This window comes from Paralichthys olivaceus, chromosome 6, assembly GCF_024713975.1.
Source record: "Paralichthys olivaceus isolate ysfri-2021 chromosome 6, ASM2471397v2, whole genome shotgun sequence".
NCBI classification, from domain to species: Eukaryota; Metazoa; Chordata; class Actinopteri; order Pleuronectiformes; family Paralichthyidae; genus Paralichthys; species Paralichthys olivaceus.
The window spans coordinates 4,785,851-4,806,823 of NC_091098.1; the positions used below are offsets into that span (position 1 = coordinate 4,785,851).

The 20,973-nt window shown below is 40.3% G+C and overlaps 1 protein-coding gene across 4 annotated transcripts in view; it reads left to right on the forward strand.

Annotated features, from left to right (window-relative positions):
- Positions 1-20,554, forward strand: part of slco4a1 (solute carrier organic anion transporter family, member 4A1) — a 33,101-nt gene extending 12,547 nt beyond the window's left edge. The window contains exons 1-13 of one of the 4 annotated variants that reach the window (XM_069526910.1): positions 410-548; positions 2,882-3,242; positions 4,363-5,473; positions 7,043-7,133; positions 7,334-7,455; positions 8,073-8,184; positions 9,479-9,633; positions 10,408-10,663; positions 10,942-11,104; positions 11,869-12,044; positions 13,440-13,504; positions 13,974-14,122; positions 16,108-20,554. In XM_069526910.1, the coding sequence (XP_069383011.1) occupies positions 4,657-5,473; positions 7,043-7,133; positions 7,334-7,455; positions 8,073-8,184; positions 9,479-9,633; positions 10,408-10,663; positions 10,942-11,104; positions 11,869-12,044; positions 13,440-13,504; positions 13,974-14,122; positions 16,108-16,278 (2,277 nt within the window). In that variant the 5' untranslated portion in view covers positions 410-548; positions 2,882-3,242; positions 4,363-4,656 and the 3' untranslated portion in view covers positions 16,279-20,554. Of the gene's footprint in view, positions 1-357; positions 557-2,881; positions 3,243-4,362; positions 5,474-7,042; positions 7,134-7,333; positions 7,456-8,072; positions 8,185-9,478; positions 9,634-10,407; positions 10,664-10,941; positions 11,105-11,868; positions 12,045-13,439; positions 13,505-13,973; positions 14,123-16,107 lie in introns of those variants that run through there. The other 3 variants (XM_069526908.1, XM_069526911.1, XM_069526909.1) reach the window with 3 other exon arrangements.
- The last annotated feature ends 419 nt before the right edge of the window (positions 20,555-20,973 follow it).

Here is a 20,973-nt window from a genome sequence, read left to right on the forward strand (position 1 = left end):
ATCCACCATGGATATTGAAAAGCTAATTGTTGATTTTGTTTATTTAACTTTAGCTATGTGTGTGTGTGTGTGTGTGTGCGGGCACGTTGTCTTGCTGTAAATGTGTTCCTCACAGGATTGTTGTTTGTGGGTGTTGTTGAATTTACTTTGTGCTCTGACGTCCGTTTCTCCCAGCTGCAACACAGTTTCCACTGGTGCACATTTTCCACAGTGGCACCTCCAATTGACCCCAGTATGAGGCACACACACACACACACACACACACAGACACACACACACACAAGAGTTTGTTTTAGAGAAGAACGACAGAAGCACAAGAGATCAAGGAAATATAGCACATATCCATTAGGAGGCAGTAGAGCTGCAGTATCAGAGAGTTATTCCTCAGGAGTGGGGAGGGTATCTCTTCACTGGGATAATGCGTGTGGACCATACAGTCTATGGTGTGGACGCGCTGCATTAATGCTGCACTACAAGAGGCTTTGAGACAGGCTCAGGACATAACATGGATATCTCTCTCACCAAAACTGTTTATTGTGGGAATGGAGGTAGGAGGGTAAACATTATATTTTTTACTATATTTACACATGTGTTTTTATGGAAGGTTAAATTAGATTAGCTAGAATTTATATTCATATATATATTATCATATTAATACAGTTTTTATTTTTGTCTGAATGCTGCTGCAAATTTGATTAGATCTGATTCAATGGATTGTTTTATACAGGAAGTCTTGACGGTGTTATTTTTGTAGCGCGAAAAGTAGTGAAGCAAGAAAGAACTACAGGAAGCAGTAGTTTCACACATTGTGGATGCACAAATGTATCTTACACAATCTTAATTTTGCAGAATGTTATTGCGGCATCCATCACTCCACATCGGCTTTTAAAAGATCCTGTTCAGAGATATGGCTGTACTTACTTTTTCCACTAAACTTACTTTTCTGTAATTTATTCCAATGACGAAATTGGTCAGAGATGAAAGTACTCCTTCAACTTCCTCTTAAAGTTACCACTCAAATTGTGATATGCACAATAATTTTGTGGAAAAGAAAGCTCAGGTAGTTTGAGACAAATGTATACACAGACTTGATTTTATAATTTAGTTCTGACAAAGCTCCTTCAAGTGTCATCTTAAACATAGACACACGCACAGTTTTAATAAACAGACGAGATGGCTGCAATCTAGTGAGATCTTAAAATAAACCATATGACTGCTGTTCACCACATGTTCAGGAGTATTAGTAAACCACTGCACAAGACTGTGTTAGAGTTGAAATGTGGAAATTCTATCTTAAACTTCACATTTTGTGAATAGTCCCATTTGCACATTGTTTTTATCGACAGTTTTTTTATGAAAGCTGTGATCTGTAGTTATGCTCACTGGAGCAAAGAGGGTTTGTTATGCTTCATCGCCCATGTGTGTTGTTTGAGGTCTCACCAGGTGTGTATTCAGGCTTGTGTGTTCATTTGCAACTTCACTGTGTTGTGTAATTAAAAAAAATAGATTGAGTCCCAGTAGTAGTCCCAGTGGAAGCTGCAGCCATTCTCTCAGCTCCACTGTGATGTCTGAACACACAAGGCGAATGGACTGATTTAAAACCCACACCACATCAGTGTGTTTATGTGGGTTTTCTTCCCCTGGCATCCAGATGTGCCAAAACACAATATCAGACAGCAGCCAAGGTAACAACAGGTCACAATGCCAGTTGTGCAGACACATTTCTAGGATTTTGTCTTTGATTTGAGGATTACTTTGTTGACAAAAATTTAAAAAAATCAGATTCATATGCTTTTAACCTGCACGAACAAGGTTATGCTTTCATCTGCATTTTCATTGTCCACATTTCTGTTAAAAGGGGCAGTCTGAAAGATTGCTAAGGCTCTTATTGCAAAGAACAGGATATAATCCTCATATCTGAGTTATGTTAACTGTGTAGTGAGCCTAAAATAAATGTGACAAATAATAAGAATTAAGAAAAGACATTAATGGGGGAATATTACTGTACTTTCATTTATCAACAGGAAATTCAAGGGAGTGGCACAGTGGTCAATAAAGTAGTCAAAGTGAAAGTGAAGCTAAAACAGGACATGAGACAAATAGGATAAATATTGTGTTGTCTCCAGGATGGAAAACTACTGAGAGACAAAGTTTCAGAGTGATGCCAAAGTCTCCAGTTTTCTCATGAACATGTGATTCATAACTGCAATATAAATTCAATCTGTTGTTTGAGAGATTAGTTTGATTACTATGCACAGGATATGCAATGTTTGTTGGTATGGTAACATTTACATTGTTACAGATAGATTCATATTGTTAACTATTCATGCATTAGAGTAGTAGTGTTGTGACATCCCAGATTTATTTATTTTAATAATCAAAGTTGTTAACATATATATCAGATATTGGATAGTTGAAAACTGATTTCAGCTTCAGAAGACTATACAAAAAGATTGCCTGAAAAAACCTATGCATATACAGCATACACAATTAATACATCAAATCAGTTTAACATCTTTTTTATTATTAAACTTTTCATTTCTGTGCAGAGGCAGTGTGAAAGATCCCCCCGTCTGCCACCCCCTCCTCTTCCTCATCTTCTCTCTTCCCCTTCAGTACAGCTCTCAGTTGTTTCATTGTGTAAACGGAGAAAACATCAGTCTCCTGCAAAAGCATTTTCCCTTTTATCAGTCTATATGAGTCTGTTTGCTAGTGTTAGCCTGTATTTGGGTCCCTCAAGGTTCCGTCCTGGGTACTCTCCTCTCCTCTCTGTACACCAACAAACTTTCTTGGCTCTGTCATTCACTCACATGGCGTTTCCTACCATAGCTATGCAGATGACACCCAACTAATTATCTCTTTTCCTCAATCTGAAACACAGGGAGCAACAGGAATCTCTGCCTGTCTGACTGACATCTCTCAGTGGATGTCCGCACCTCACCTGAAAATCACTTTACTCACGCTCCTCTGCTCCCTTCACTGGTTACCAGTTGTTGCCCGCATCAGCTTGAAGACATTAGTACTTGCGAACGGATCGGGCCCAGTCTACATCAAGGACATGCCCTTCCACTCCGCACTGCATCCGCCAGTCGGCTTGTTGCTCCCTCACTACGAGCTAGCCACTCAACAAAATCCCGACTGTTTGCTGTCCTGGCTCCCAAATGGTGAAACAAGCTCTCCATTGACATCAGGACAGGCTAGAGACAGATCTCTTCCAACTACACTTTGGTTAAGAAGATAATGTACTTACATGATTTTTGCTGTTCTGGCTTTGTACACTTGTAATGCACTTGTAATGCACTTATTGTAAGAAATGTTATGTAATGTACTAGCATTCAGCTAACCTAACATCAGTAACAAAACACTACCATGGCACTGTAACATATTTTCTACAAGTAAACTATGTAATTCAATTCAATTCAGTTTTATTTGTATAGCACCAAATCATAATATACATTATCTCAAGACACTTAAAATCGTATTAATATAGAGAAACCCGACAGTTCCCACCATGAGCCAGCACTTTGGCGACTGTGGAGAGAAAAAACTCCCTCATCACTATCCCCTACTTTTATATATGAAATACACGGGTAACATTTATGAAGCATTACGTTAGTTCATGCAGGACACAGAGTCACATGCTCAGCTGTCATACGGTGTCAGGTACTGATTTATGGGTTTATGGGTGCTTGTCAAGTTACTCACCAATACCAGCCCATTTTCACAAAGTGGTCCCTTTAAATACGGCCTCCGCCTCACTGATCTCTGCTCAACTACACTGCCACCCACACCCTGCTGCTAGCAGATTGCCTCCACCACTGCTTGGCTAATCCAGGGAACATCCAAAGAATGGAGCCTTCAGCGCCAAGCATAACTGTATTCCTATTTATGCAATAAATGGGTTAATCATGACAAAGTGTTCTTGACTGAACTAAATATATCGATCTATAGACTCATCATCAGTGGAGAGAAGTCACCTCGGTGAGGTCGTCCAGCCTTTTGACGCATAAGGGCCTCCTTAGCTCTCCTCTTGCTCAGGCACACACTTACACACCTCTTATGAGTAGAATTACCCAAAAACTCGACTTGACCTATTACTATACAACTCGTTGGAAGGATGCATGAGGCTGCAGATCAGAGAGGAACTCATTACATTTCCTGATCAGTGAGACGTGCAGTGGACTGGTGTTTATGAGTTTGTAATTTGGTGTAGATCCAACGAAAATCTGTGTCTCGTGAATTTTAATGTGTGCTCTCTGTGTGCCATTCTAATTACTTAACAGAACTACAAAATGTGGTGTCTTATATAAAATGATTGATACATATACCTTTATTTCTTCCCTCTGTCTCTGCTCTTTTTAGGATTATGAAGTACGCCTTTTGCCACCTCTACAACCTTACCTGAAGAGCCTTCAGAAATATTCAGCAGCACTGTGGACACATGGAGTACACCATACCAGCAAAGAATAGATAGATTCTGAGAGAAGCGTGGCAGAGTGCTGACCACAAGAAATTCACCCTGAGCCTCAGCTGATTCAACTTGACCTTTTTTATGTTGTGGTCATAAACATATTACTCTGTCTACCACATTCAAAGGCCTCCCACGTTTATCCTCCATCTGTGCCCCAGGAATCTCACACTGCCTTCAAAAGGGCAATGCCAATCTTGCTTAATGCCGACGCATCCTTCAGCTCCAGGCAGGAGCTCCTGGACCTAAAGGAGTGCCCTGTCAGCGGGGGTCCCTCTCTGGACACCCCCAGTCCAGTGGACTCCAAGACAGGTAGCCCCACAGTTGCTCATGGTCCCATCCAGCCTGATATTTTTACTGGGGCTTCCACAGTCCCCGGGCAGCTATATGGGGTGGAGGCCACACCGTTTACAGAGGCACCCGTGGGATTAAAGCTAAGCTCCACTGATGTGGATCAGCTATGTGGCTGGGGGGCTGTGACCCCCAAATTCATTCAAGTTTTCAACACCTCTCGTTGGGTACTGTTTTTCCTCTGTGCCGCTAGTTTCCTCCAGGGGATGATAGTCAACGGCCTCATTAACACAGTGATCACAACAATTGAGAAGCGATATGACTTGCACAGCTACCAGTCTGGCCTCATTGCCAGCTCCTACGACATTGCTGCCTGCATTTGTCTGGCCTTCGTCAGTTACTTTGGCGGGACGGGGCACAAGCCTCGCTGGCTGGGATGGGGGGTGCTGATCATGGCAATGGGTTCCCTGGTGTTTTCCCTGCCTTACTTCACCACACCTCTCTACGAGGTCAGTGTGCCCCAACAAACAGGAATGTGCTCTGCCAACCGTACCAGCCCATGCCAGGACGAGCAGGGTGGAGGATTGTCCAACTATCGGTTTGTGTTCATGCTGAGCCAGTTTCTACACGGAGTGGGAGCTACACCTCTCTACACATTAGGGGTCACGTACCTGGATGAGAATGTCCAGTCCAACTATGCGCCTGTGTATATGGGTAAGTCACATGAGTAATTCATTCAGTAGAGCATGTTTTCATTGGATTGTTTGTACCAAATATTTTAAAGGTCCAGTGTGTAAGATTTAGGTAAAAGGGATCTATTGGTAGAAATTTAATGTAGAATAATCCTCATGATGTTTTCACTAGTTTGTTTCATCTGAGTTGTATGAATTGTAGTTTTCTTTATCCCATAAAAGGCCCTTTATATTTAAATACTTTATATTTACATCAAGGGGACCCTCTCTGCGGAGGCCACCATGTTTTTTACAGTAGTCCAGACTGAACAAACAAACAAAGGAGGGTGAGGTGAGGGGTGTTTAGCTGCAACATGCAATTTCAACACTAGATATCACAAAACTCTACACACTGTACCTTTAAAACAGAACTAACAACAATGATGACTTGAATTATTTTTGTCTCTGCTGCAAAATGAGGATTTTTTTGTCATTTTAAAAGTGAAATAACTATTTAAAAGAATCTGATTTTCAAATCACAAGAGTTGTGATCATTATTACTTAAATATTTAACTGTTTTATAAAAACTCTTCTGAGTGAAAGTTAAATTGTGACACAAAAACTGTCACAGGCAGACGTACTTAGCTGTAGCTACAACAGAAAAGAAACTTTAGCCTGTTTAATTAAAAGTGTAGTTCACCCAGGAATGAAAATTCACTCATCATCTGCTCACCACTTTGTTGATGGAGGGGTAGATGAAGTGTTTGTCTGGGTGAACTATCCCTTTAATATGTTGTATGCAGGTTGAGATGTGATTATTATTGCCAATAAGCACCCATCCTTCAACCACCAGAGGATCATGACCTCTGGCTAAGAACCACACATCTTTACATCTTTTTTATGGTTGAATGTGTAAATGATTGTATGTGTGCAGTGGCACTTTCCCTCACGGATTAGATAGAGTGCTTTTCTGTTTCTCCCATGACACAATACATAGTACAATGACTATATGTAGCAGCAACCATACCGAGTACAATCACAAATGAGTTGTTCTCTCTCTTACTGACAGTTAGAGGAAGGAGCTCATTGGGTGTATTTAACTAATTGGGTCTTGTGTGTGCTCATAAACACAGAGGGGAAAACTACTGACTGTCTCCTTAACCGTCACCAACAAGGTGCCATTTCATGGTTTTGAAATCACCAGAGACATCTGTAGTTTTCCCTTTTCACCTGTCATCATCATCATCAATCTTCATACATCAGCATACTCTCTCAACAGCTGTAGTTCAAAACATGCCTAAATGGCACTTTGGCCCGTTTGCCCCATTTCAAGTATATAGCAGCACAGTACAGTGTGACTAAAGTAAATACTTACACCAAAACACACAAACTCAGTTTCACACTTCAAACTCCAATTTTTTTCATGAAACATGAACTTTGTAGATACAGAGTGTGCAAAAAAACAATGGGTCCTTCCTGTAGGACAGCTAACAGGAAGTAGACAGTTACTGTACGGATACACCCATGGCCCGACTCATTGGTCTCTCTCTCTCTCTCTCTCTCTCTCTCTCTCTCTCTCCCTCCCTCTCTCTCTTGCTGTCCCTCTTTGCAGGAATCTTCTACACCGCAAGTATTTTGGGTCCTGCCGCAGGCTATCTGCTGGGTGGTTACTTCCTGAAAATCTACACAGAGATCCACCTGATGTGAGTCTGCTGTCGGTCGCAGACTGAACTAGAAAAGCATTTAGTATAACAGTGGTGCTGACAAAAAGTAAAATAATAAAAAAGAATACTAAAAAAAAAATTGAATAAATAAGTAATTCAATATATTTTTTTATCTAAATAGAATGGAACAATAACCATTCAGTTAATGATGTATATATACTGTATATATTATAATACAGTACCGAGATGACTCCAGAAAACCCTCTGTGGGTCGGGGCCTGGTGGATCGGCTTCCTTGCAGCAGGAGCAGCAGCTGTACTGGTAGCTTTCCCCATCCTAGGCTACCCACGTCAGCTACCAGGTATGACTCCTTTCCACCCTACCATTGCACAAACACGCACACACACACACACACACTCCCTTTCTCCCTTGCTCTCTTACAGTGAAGTAGGGTGATAGCAGTCATATTAAGGAGTTTCTCTCATTTCATTCTTTATCTTATCTTATTTTGAGAGCATCGTTTACTCATTTCAGATTTTTTTATGTTTTCCCTCAAACTTGCCCTCACTCTCAAGCTCTTGCTCAAGCAGAGAACTCTTTGTCTGCTCTCAGGTAAGCTGTGGCTGTCCTGTGCTTCAGTTTAAGTACTTCTTGTCACTGCTTGTGTCCGTTGGCCTAACTTCTACTCTCCGGAATGTTTGTGAAATGGTCTAAGAATTCCCCGACCAGCATAATGCAAGTAAAAGTAAAAGTGCCAACAAACAGTTTTGAGCAAAAGCAGAGCAAATCTACATGTGGGCGGGGGCTATTTGAGGACAAGGTTTTCAGTTAACACATTACAGTAACTGAACATGTTATAAAGAAGCAATGCTCCCAAAATGAAAGCCGCTTGAATAAAAAAAGGAAATAAACTTAATATTAATGTACTTGATTGTTCAGTTTCAACTTGTCATTTATTTCTTCTGACTCTTCCTGCAGGATCTCAGAAGTACATGGCCATGCGGGTGTCTGAGGCCCACCAGATTAAGGATGGAAGCCACAGCAGAGCGTCAGACCCTCAGTTTGGCAAATCAGTCAAAGACATGCCAAGGTAAAGGACTTACCTCCATAACCTCCATAGAGGGCAGTAGACACATTTTAGGTATAGTGTAGATGGGTTTTTATTTGGTCGTGAGAGCTTCAGCTTTTTTGTGCCATAAAGTGCACATGAAATAGAGTCCTCCATGAGATATTTATTACTGCTACTGCCACTGCAACCGCTGCAACTGCTCATCCTGTCAGTAAACGGGCCAAGCTACAATCAGTAACCTCTTGTGGTTTCGAGAATGCCTGCATTAACTTCATGTCTCTCTATCTTTGAATCTCCTTTACAATTTGAAATCTGTTGACAAACTCATAATGACAAACTGAAATGTTTCCACCATCTGCATCTGGCAAGATCTGTTGAATGAAGAGTGGACTGTGGTCTTTCTGTATGTTTAATTCAGCATCTGCAGATGGACTCGCAACACATTCAAATACATTAGATGTGCAAATGAGCAGAGGAAATTACAGCAGAGGTTTTTTACCAGCTGGTTGAGTCAGATTATCTAATTCTGAGTTACACGATGTCAACACAGATGATGAAAAGCAACTGAAATCAGTTTTCAACTGCCCAGTTGTGGCAACGCCGCAGAAGTTTACACAATGCATGCAACATTTAGCCTTATTTTAATGGTGTAAAGCAATGACCTATATACAGCAAATCTGTCTTAATCACCAGCATCATTTCTAAATGCACAAAATGCCCATATGAAAGCTGCCATTGTAGTGATGTGTAAACTGAACCCCTGTTTATTGTGAATGAACTGAGTGCGCAGACAGACAACACACACACATACACAGCTCATTTCTGATAACTCCTGTTTGTCTGTTCTTCACATCAACAGATTCAAATACCAAAGGACACATTTGTCACCCTCTCTGTCAGGCATGTCACTGTCAGCTTACTACTGTGTTTACTCTGAGCTCATCATCCACAGTGTGATGTCATCTCTTAAAATCTGGGGATACCAGGCCATAAACACGGCACATGATGCAACATGATGATGATTTATCTTTGGATCTCGTGCTCTATTAGACACGTCTCCAGAGTGGACTGTTTAATTAAATATCAATCAATCTATCAATCAATCAAATTTGATTTGTATAGCCTATATTCACAAATCACAATTTGTCTCGTAGGGCTTTAACAAGGTGTGATATCCTCTGCCCTTAACCCTCAGCAAGAGTGAGGAAAAACTAGCAAAAACCCTTTTGACAGGTGAAAAAAAAAGGAAGTAAAAGTTCATTCAGTGGTGCTCAAACTGTTGCCTCTTACCGTCTCTCCCTCTCTCCCTCCACAGATCGGTGCTGCTGCTCTTAATGAATCCCACTTTCCTGTTCCTGTGCTTGGCTGGAGCCACTGAGGCCATCATCATCACTGGCATGTCCACCTTTAGTCCAAAGTACTTGGAGTCTCAGTTCAATCTCAGTGCCTCAGAGGCTGCTTCGTTGTTTGGTAAGTGACAGATAAAGTTGTAAAATCAAGTGCAAACTTCCAATCAGAGAACCTCAGACTTTAGAACTCTCAACTGTCCCTTTGGGGATGTTGGAGACATCAAACACATAGACACATAGTTAGCTGTTGTATGCAGCTGTAAGGTTTTGGGGGTTGGCTATTCGATCATTTATTTGTATTCCAGAAAATGATTTTGGTAACAGTCAGTGGCAGGAGGCATTATGTTTTCTCTACAACACCTTGATGGAATTTCTTCAAATTTGGTTGAACTGTTCAGTGGGTTTGATGGATGATGACTTTACTTTACTGATCTTAGTGGTTAAAGGTCAAACTGCTTTTGTTCTTGGAATGAAAACATTTTAGGAACACCTTGAGGAAATGTCCACAAATTGAGTAAAAAATGTCACTTTGATGCAAAGATGAGTTTACTAGATTTTTGTGGTCAAAGGTCAAAGTCATGGTGATCATTATGTTCTTGTGAACATGATATATCAGTAACATCGGGCGCAAACATTCACTTGGAATCAAAATGACCTGAGTAGAATTTTGGGGTCAAAGGTCAAGGTGACCTCACAAAATCCTTGTTTACCTAAAAGTGTTAAAAAAAACACGTTGAGAGAATCAAATCTGGCACACTCACAGATCCACTGATTTTGTCATTATTATGACATTCATAATTTATTACTTGAAATTATTCTTAATTGTTCCTGTTCTGGCCTTTGAGTGAGACAGCAGCCTGACAGCGTGGGTCTTTATTCTCTTTCCCCTCCCCAGGATACATGGTGGTACCAGCGGGAGGTGGTGGCACCTTCCTGGGCGGCTACATTGTGAAGAGGCTTAAGCTGCGCTGTAGAGGCATCATTAACTTCTGCATAATGTGCACAGCGTTGAGCCTGCTCACTGTCTTCATCTTTCTCATCCACTGCCCAAACATGCCAATGGCTGGTGTCAATGCTCCGTACCATGTTGATCTGATGGAGCAACACCAACTGGACCAGTTTAAACCCAACAAGCTGCACCATAGTAACAGGTGAACACTGTTTATTTATGTTCAGCCATTTCACCGAATTGATATAAAAAGTAATCATAAGTTTCATTTCATCTACCGAGACTTCCTGATGTAGTTTCATTCATGCTCGCATTTTCAGTTGTGACTATTTGTTATCACAGTGCAAAAATCATTCACAAGCACCTTCATACCAACTAATGACTTGTTTGCCGTCTCTCCCTGTTTGTATGTATCTTATGCTGTTATGCTCCCCCCTTCATACTTGTCACTTCTGTCTCTCCTTCCCTTCATGTCTGCAGCTCTTCTATCGAGGAGACCCTGATAGTGGGCTGCAATGCAGACTGTGGCTGTGTCAGGGAGCTGTATAACCCTGTGTGTGGGGCAAATGATGTGATGTATTATTCCCCCTGCCACGCTGGCTGCAACTCCATCAACCACACTCAACACTCCACTGGCAGAGTGGTACAGTACTCACAGTGCTCATGTCATATTATTTGTGTAAAGACAGGATTCATCTGAGGCAGGTTGGACAGAATCAAACAGCCAACAAGAAAAAATATATGTTGGATATTGTTTGTTGGATATCCAGGATGAAACTCCCAAGAAGTATAAATCACCAGGGGCCTAATTTATAACTGTTGCGTAGGCATCTTTCAGCACCTCTCAAGCAAATGTTGGGATCTATAAGAAAAAAACTTGGCGGGAGAATGTATTTGCTTTTATGCAACCTTTATTCGTTGTGTACAAACATTTTAGTGACAGGAAAATGGTGATGCAGATGTGAGCAGGTGAATTGAAGAAGATTATAGATCCACTTCATCATTAACATTAAATCTAACAGTGTTATTTGTGCTCGCGCGACATAAGAAACTAAGATATAAAACAACTTAAAGTAAATTATGGTAAAATTGCAAAAAATAACAGTTACAGAAGCAAGTTTTAATAACACCTTCTATAACACTGGGCCTATATCACGAGTATGACTGTAGTTTTCATATAGTGTGCGTGCTTGTGTGTGTCTTCCTGTACTTGTATCTCAGTGAGAACCACTTTAAGCATAGACCCTACAGAGTGAGGACATTTTCGCCAGTCCTCACTTCTTCAAAGAGCTGTTTGGTTATGGTAAGAATTAGGTTTATGTTAGGGTTAGGGTTAGGCATTTAGTTTTGATGGTTAGGGTAAAGCGCTAGTGTCTGTGTATCTGCTCATGGTGTGTGTGTTTTCAGGTGTATTCTGGATGTAGCTGTGTGGTGGGGAACGTGTCCTGGGGCAAGGCAGGCTTTGCTCTGGCAGGGAAGTGTGGCAGCTCCTGCCACCACATGCCGGTCCTCCTGGCCTTCCTCTTCTTCATCATCTTCTTTACGTTCCTCTGTAGCATCCCAGCGCTCACCGCTACACTCAGGTAGTTGGCCACATTGAAATATTTTAAAAAGAAGGTGTCTAAAGTGTAGATTCAAGCTGTAGCCAGCCTTGTAAGATTCATTAAAAAGTACCTCTCCTTCAGTCTATTATTGTTATTACTCATTAGAACCTATTTTTATAGTACTACTTTTATAAATATTAATATTAAAGATAATTATAAATATATTTATAATTATCTTTTTTTTGGAAAATGAGAACACATCCTCCTTACACTTACTGGAAATGACACCATCTAAAAGTGGAGACAAAACACTTGGATTGCCCCCTGGTGGCTGGCTTGCTGAAGAATAGGTTAATAAACCTTGCCTCTTCCATGTTACCAGATGGGATATTAGTAGTAGTAGTTCTTATCACACTGATGCATATTTAAATTAGTTATTTAATGCTATAAAAATAGGGTGAAGCGTCATGATACATAGCTGAGACTGACTGACGATTGGTCAAGCTTGTGTATTGGCAGAACCTGGTTACCACAGCTCGATCCCGAAAGCCTTAAACTCGCATGAAATGGCACCAAACCAAGCTAGTGGGTCATCTAACCGGCCAGTGGTCAGCGTCAGGTAGCACTAGAAACGACATCCAGACACAGCTCCTGGAGAAAACGGTGAAAACCCAGAGCTGTGTGCGCCTCCAGATGATCTTATGGACACACACACACACACAAACACACAGCATTACCACAATATGTACAATGGCGTAATTTGAGATACCTCATGGTATGCCGAATGTCATGGGTCAGAGTTCAAGATCAAGTTTTCAAGCCTATGTTTAATTTGCACCCTCTCTTGGAAGTGCATGGGAGGCAAAGGTTAGCCACTGCTACATTGGCAAGGGTGTGACCGTGTCCTTACTTGTACTGGTAACACAAGTAAACACAAAGGGTTCTGCGGCCAAGCAGCTAAAGATGGCTGCACTGGTTTGGTTTCATTTTGTACAGCGGGAGAAAGTGGACACATATTGTTCATCTGTATTTAAAGTCTTTAGTCTGATCCAGAGCCACTGCAATAATTATATTTTCAGATTTAAAAAAAACATAATGATGATGAACCACTGACGGAGTTCCTGTCAAATGGGAGGCCCGTGTTTAATCTGAGGGCAATGAATTTCCTTAATCAAACACTATTAAAGCAGGATAACAAAACCTTACCTTGCTGTAAATAAAGGCTATAAAGGAGACAGGTGCTGAGAGATTGGTAAAACAGTTGATCTCTAATAACAATATTTCATGAGGGACTTTGCCAGATGACCTAGTGTATGTTGTAGGAAGAGGCCGAAAGCCTTAGGGTGTTACTGTCAAGACAAACTGTCAAACTGTTTTGTAATGAAGTCTGATGTACAGTGTGCTTACATGTCTGACCAACACTGTGCTGTGTAGGTGTGTACCAGACAACCAGAGATCCTTTGCACTTGGAATCCAGTGGATTGTTATGCGGGTATTTGGTAAGTGAACTGGTTTGTGTTGAGTTAAATTTACAGGCAAAGTGCTAAAAGGAGACATACGATGCTTTTTCAGTATGTTCTTTCCTCTAGTGGGTTATGAAGAGCAAAAACAGTGATATAGTGGCTTTAGTTCTGGAAGTAAATGTCCCGTTCATTTTCCCAAATTACGTTTCACAAAATCTTTTAAGAGTTCCAGGCTTAAAGAGTTTTAAAAATTGCAGTATATTTGAAATATAAAATCATGGTTGCGCCTGCAAATGTTGTGCTGAACAATACAATTGAAGCTGCCATGAATTGTAAGATTGACCGATCACACCACAGTGGATCAGTTGGCCAATCACAGGATACTGAGCTGTCTCATCAGGGAGACTGTAAAGAGACAGTAGTAACCAGAATGAAAGTCGTGAACTTGAAAACGAGCATAACATCCTCTTTTAACCTCATCCAATCTATGTTGTATTGTTCACAGGAAGTATTCCAGGACCCATACTATTTGGCTCTGTGATTGACATCTCCTGCTTACTGTGGCAGAATCAGTGCGGTGAGCGGGGCTCCTGTTACCTCTATCAGAACTCAGAGATGAGCCACTACATCCTAGGAGCTGGTATTATCTGTAAGGTAATGCTTTATTTATTACCTCTGCCAAGGGTGTTTTCATGGCTGGTTGTTACGCAAAAAACAACTTAACTGATTTTCTTGAAATTAAGTGGATGGGTGTTGCATGACCAAAGTAAAAACTCCTCTGGAGCAGATCCAGATGATTGGGCTGATCCAGGACTTCCTTTCTTTCTTTAACAGGGAGAGATAGGACCATAGCGGAAGTATCAACTCCCAGAGCTTCCTTCTGCTTTAATTTACCATGGTCACTGGTTCTATTAAGTCATAGAACATTAATTTTGTGTACTGGAAAAGAATTGCTAGAAGGGGAAGACATGTTTTCCGCATTCTCTTAACAGAACGTATTCTCAGAGTTGTGTACTTACATGTTCCTACATGTTTCTGTTTCCCCCCTGGCCCGGTGAGTGTCAGGGAGGGGCGTGATTATACCATGCTGCCGCTGTAGCTGTAGTTGTAAACAAAGAAGCATACAACTTTAGCTAGTGTTCCACTCAGCTGCAGGATTTACTCTGCACCGCTGCCTCTCTGGGGGTTTTAGGTTCCTCACTAGCTCTATGGGCTCTCTGCTGACCTGTCTGAGTATTACACTAACACTGTAACCAGTAAGATGTAATGAAATTGACATTTTAATCTTTATTTAAGACATAATAAAATTTAAAAAATATAGGGACGTCTAATTTTACCCACATTTACAGTAACTTATTCAACTTTTATTTATATAACTATTTTAACAATGAACTGTACCCTAGTCACATAATGAACTGTAATATTGTCCCACAGATATTTTAACATTTCTAGTGACACTGTATTTGTATTTGTCTTTTTAAACACATTTATATCACATTTTTTAACCCTTTACATTTCCACCAATTTTCCAACCTAGAAAACTCGTTATGTCTGCCAGAAACAATAATATTGACATCTTATCCAGGTTTAAGCCAGATTTTAATCTTGACACTGCTCCTGTCTTTTTGTTAGTTATGAAGAGGAGGGAATCTCTAAATATTATTTGTCTGAACTGAAAGAATCTGACTGCATCAATGACAATGATGGACGATAACAACATCAATGATCTCATGTCACTCCACAACGTCAACAATCTCTGTCTGTATTTATTATTTTGATCGAGAGACTGAACAGCAGAAAATGACATGATGTGTGAGTAGAGTCTCACTTTTATAAACTAAAAGAGAAGAGTTTGAACTGTCTTTTCAGGCTGTCTCTGTGAGGTCTCCATCAGGATTTTCTGGGACAACTCCTGGCTGCTAAACATTTAATTGCGCCTGATGTCCATTTTTGCATTAAAAACTTCAGATGATGTCTTTGACAGTTTTAGATGAAGACAGAGCATAAAGTTCTGACACTAAACTGGGTTTCTAAAACACTTTAGACTGTAACACTTTAAAGGTTCAGTGTGTAGAATTTAGTGATATCTAATGTGGAAGTTGCATGTTGCAGCTGAACAACCCTCACCTCACCCTCACCTTCCAAACATGAAAAAGAAACTGTGTTGGTTCAGTTGTCATAAAAACTCAAAAGGTGTTTAGTTTGTCCAGTCTGGACTAATGTAAAAAACATGGCGGCCTCCGTAGAGAGGACCCCCTCAATGTAAATATAAAGTATTTAAATATAAAGGGCCTTTTCTGGGGTAAAGAAAACTACAATTCATATAATTTAGTTAAAATGAACTAGTGAAAACATCATGAGGATTATTCTACATTAAATTTCTACCAATAGTTCCCTTCACCTAAATCTTACACACTGGACCTTTAAAAAATACACAATGAACAGATTTGGAAAACATAGCTGTCTCCTGCCTCTCGCTTCATGCTTAACAGACAGGCATAATGAAGGTATTTATCCTCTCATCTATCTCTCAAAAAAGGAAATGGATGTATCCCCGAAAATTTACAGTTTCTGCGTTTAAATCGTTAAAAGCCATTGTGTTTCTGTGGACTAATATCATCTGTCTCTGTCTTTGTCAGATTCTGGGGACAATCTTCTTTCTCTTAGCCAACGTCATGTACCAGCCTCCTCCTGAGTCGCCTCAAAGCAACTGTGAAGACAGCTCCAACAGAGCAGCAGACACGAGCGACCAGCCAATCAAAGACCTGCCTGAAGACGGCGTCATCGTCAACCTGCACACCAGGTTATGACGTCAGACGGGCTCTAACCATTGAGTTGGGATCTGATTGTGTGTGATTTGTGCGGTTGTGTATTTGTACTTTTATCTTTGTGAGGACTCATTTGACATACAGGATATTTTGGGGAGGTCAGAATGTTTGGGATAATTATCAAAACTTCATAGAGCTGTTTGAGGGTTAAGACTTGGTATCAGGTGTAGGATTATATTATATTATAGTGTTTGGATTGGGGAAGGAATTGAGATGTGATGGTTAAGGGTAGGCCAAGAGGCTAGGGAATGTTTGATGTGAATGCATGTCCTCACAAAGACGGAAGTGTTTGTCTGTGTCTACATCCACACAACAACATTTTACAGGATGTAGACTGTATGTGTGTGTGTTTGTGTGTGTGTGTGTGTGTGTGTGTGTGTGTGGTGATGTGATGCTTCATTTACACCAATAGCCTTTTCTCATCCATAATACCATAATGACACCACCCCCAACATACACACGTGTACATGCACACACACGGAATCAAACGCACCTTAACCATCAACACTTAATGCCTAAATCAGTACAATATCATAAACCTGAACCTAATTCTAACTCTAACCCTAAAACCAAGTCTTAACTCTCAATCAGCCCAATGAAAGTAGCCCAGAGAATGAGGACCAGCCAAAATGTCAGGTTCTAGGCTCTAAATGGTCGTCACAGTGATCTACGTACACACACACACTGCTTTGTGTAGCTGTCTTGACTTTGCATTGACCTACATTCATTCACTAACCCTAACCCAAAACTTAATCAAGACCTGTAGAAAGGTTTTACCTTATTGACACTCAGCTTTGGTCCCTATTAGGTCTACACTGCTTTTTCATGTACCAGGAAGCATTTCTACACATATACTGTATACCCAAGCTTTGTTAAATACATTCAAATTGGTTTTGTATAATGTTAGTCTGGTGACATTGATGTTCCTGCTTTGCTATTATGTCATCATCCAATCTAATGAAACATATCTGCCATGATAATGAAGCATTTACTATGTTTTCTTCTGTTACACTGCTTTATTGCTACACACCGATAAAGCCACGGTCTAATATATATTGTGCCAGACCAACAGGCAAGTAATATTGAAGCCAAATAATTTTCCTATCATTTCATATTTCAAGCCAAGAGTATCTAAAGACACTTATTGGAATAATGTGAACATGTTGGTCAAAGTACAGCAGCACATTATATTTTCAATTAGAAAAGCACTGTATTTTTGAAATAAAGAGAGTAAAAAAACCAGAGTGCATTATTGAAATCATGAATAATTGTAATCAAAGCATTTAATACTGATCAAAGCAGAATTACAGAGTATATTGAACACAAACAAAGTTAAAGAATTACTATTTGGCCAAATAGGGACAGAGTTCTCAAGAATCTGACAAATGTCTCTTCTGACGAGCTGGCTTTTATACACAAAAGTAGAAACACACAGCTGTCCTCAGGTCACGTCACCATCGATCCATGATCACGCATCCTGCAACCTGCTGCATGGTGGAGAAGGTGGACATTGATCTCTCTTTCCTAAATGTACAAACTCTGCGTATTTGATCAAACAGTTCACTGGTTTATCCAACTCGCAGATCATAAACATTCCCTGGTATTACACCCAAGCAATCATTCCTAGTAGAGCTTAATGTTGATTCAGGCCACTCGAACTGAGCTCACTGAGAGCATTCAGGTCAAACAGTTAGATCTAAAACTTTCTATTACACCCGAGTGTGCAATTTGCGGCGGTGCTCAACATGTTGCACTTCATCAGATAACATCGAGAGTCGCCCTTCCTGTTACTCAAAGGTATCACCTAGTGGCTGAAGCCATGCAGCACATAAACAAACATCCCAACACTGCTCCCTAATAAGACATGTCCCACCAGTATATTTGTGAAATAACCATTGTCTGTGTATGAAGAAATAAGGTTGAAACAAAAATGTAACTGATTTTAAATACATTTCTATTAAATACAAAATTGTGGGGTCCCCTATGAATATCAAGCTGTTTTTAGAGGGACATTCCAGAACTGTACATACGTACATGAAACGTCTGAGACCGTTGATGTTACAGCTTGCTGCAAATGGGAATTGGTCAGAGGATGCTAGGCTAAAAGTAGACCACACATAGACGAAGGTGCTTGACAGAAACTACTGAAACCCTTCTCTACCTGAGTGTTCACTGCTGCAACAAACAGGAAGTGACCTGATAGTGAGAGTAAGTAAAGCTACCTCTGGCTAGAAGCTGTGTTTCAATTCAGGGGCTGCATCCTTCAGAGGACATGGTCTAGAAGTCTACTCCATGAAAACCACCTCCTTCATGGGACACATAGGCCCTGATCTACTAAAGGTGTGCATGTGTAAAAACATATGCGAACTTGATTTCACCTGCAATAAAACATGCAAGCTGATCTACTAAAGGTGCGTGCTGAGGATTGCATGCAGAATAACATGCGCTGCTCATTTAGTACATTTGGCTTAATGAATATGCAATATCAGGCGTTTCTACCTGAGTGTGCAAAATATTAAGAGGAGCAGATGCAAATACTTTAATTTAGCACACGCATTGTGATTTACAAAGCCTGAGAAAAATCGTGGTGGTTGTGACTGCGTCTGTATTTAGGACGTTTGAAAGGTAGGTGCTAATCGGCACAGCGTTGCCACAGATGGCTGCAGTTATTGTGGTGAGGAGGAGACGACGTGGAAGAAGAAGCAGAGAACGTTTTTTTTCAGGAAGTGAACTGCACCTGCTGCTCAATATTGGTCAGAGGTATCTCTTAACCCCCCCCCCCCACCTGTTTTATTTGCAGAGGTTTCATTATGAGCTATTTTTTCTTTTGTTCTTCTTCTTATGTTCTGCCATCTTCTCTTAATTTCATCAGTTGTTCTTTTTGTTTTACCCACAGCATTCACTTTCTAGAGGATATTCTCCCATATTGCGTTTCTTTGAGTTATGTTTGTTTGCCTCCCCCACTAACAGCTCCAATTCCATGGCATTCAATTTCGCTTGCGGTTACTCTGCTCTCCATACAGCTCCACGGCGGAAACCAGTAACGCATGCAAAAAATGTAAATACTACTGGCTCAACCATGTTTGCACCTGTTATCGTTTACACAATTATGAATCACCACGAATCCTGAGATAGGCTGGGCTAGGATGCATCCATCCATTGTAGCCTGTTGCGGGAATGGAAGGAAGCATTTGTCGGCCACATTTGAAGAGCCTTCAAAATGGGAGAGTCTATTTGCTCTGCTCCAAAGGATGCAGCCCCTGAATTAAGACATGGCTACAGTGTCATTTTAATCCCCCTGGCTTTTAGTTCCCAGGCCTGTGCATTATTTCCAATAACAATCTGTAAAAGCAGGAACAAAGCTTTTTGAGTAAGCAAGCTTGCTAATTGTCACTTAGCATGCACATTAGCTTGGTTTCATAACATTTTTGTAGACATGTCTTTACATTCAACTCATGTCTTATAACTGTCTGCAAACCAGTTTTGTCTTGTGTATATTACGATACTGATGACGCATCACAGCCAGGACTCTCTTATTTTCTTCTCCGTAGAGTATTCAGTTCAGCTGAAATCACTGTGAAAAATACAGATTTATGTTCCAAATCCACCGATGGTGGAAATTCCATTTGAATTACTTTACATTTTCTGCAGACCTCTGCAGCTTTAAAAGCTGGTGTGATGGTGCCTTTAAGAGTGACACTGTGGATCTGTGAAGCGTCACAGTATAAAACTCTTTTTTTGACCTATTGATCATAGTAACATTAGTTCAGAAATGTGCCAAAGCAACATTGCCTAACAACTGTTAATTTTTTATTATTGACCTTATTTATTTATATTTCACTTGTAGCTACTGGTTTAATTCACTCACTGTGTGATGATAAAAGGAATGTTGCCCTCTCGTCCTTCGTCTACAAAAAGAGCCTTTTCTTGTCTTGTCTTCATTGTTTATTCGATAGTGAAATGTGTGTGTAAATTGTTGTCATGCAAGAACTGACCTTAACACCCTTCAGCTGATGTTGAGGAGTTTGAGTGCCATGTGAATGTTTATATGCAGTCTTTCCCATTGTGCTTTGCAGTCAATCTCCAAGCTTTGACAAACCACTCTGTAAACTGATTTTTATTCTTTTTTTAGTTTGTTTTTGTTACTGTATGTTTTCCCAAAAAAAAGAAAAAAGAAGCAGTGGATGACTTGAGAACGTTTGATCTTTTTATGGAATGAAGATGTCAAGTGTTTTCTAATTACAAATTTTGAACAGCAGATTTTTCGGCCTCAATTCTTTTTAGGTCATGGTGTGTGTGTTGTCCAGGTATTACTCATGTTGTGGGGACCTAAATCTGTTTACACAGTCACATTATGGGGACAAACTGCAAGTCAAAATATAAATCATTGAATTTCAAGGTGATGTGTGTGTGTGTGTGTGTGTGTGTGTGTGTGTGTGTGTGTGTGTGTGTGTGTGTGTATGTGTGTGCGTGTGTGACTTCTGTCTTCAATTCTGTCCTTCCTTTCTCAAATCAAGTGTTGTAAGAAGCAGATTAAATAACAGCCAAAATATCTTTTATAACTGATATTGAAAAGAAATCTAAAGAGAAAAGAACATTTAAAAAAAAATACATTTGTTAAAAATGTCGATATAAGATGGGAGCAATGTTCCATATTTCAATTTGTCCGTAATTGTC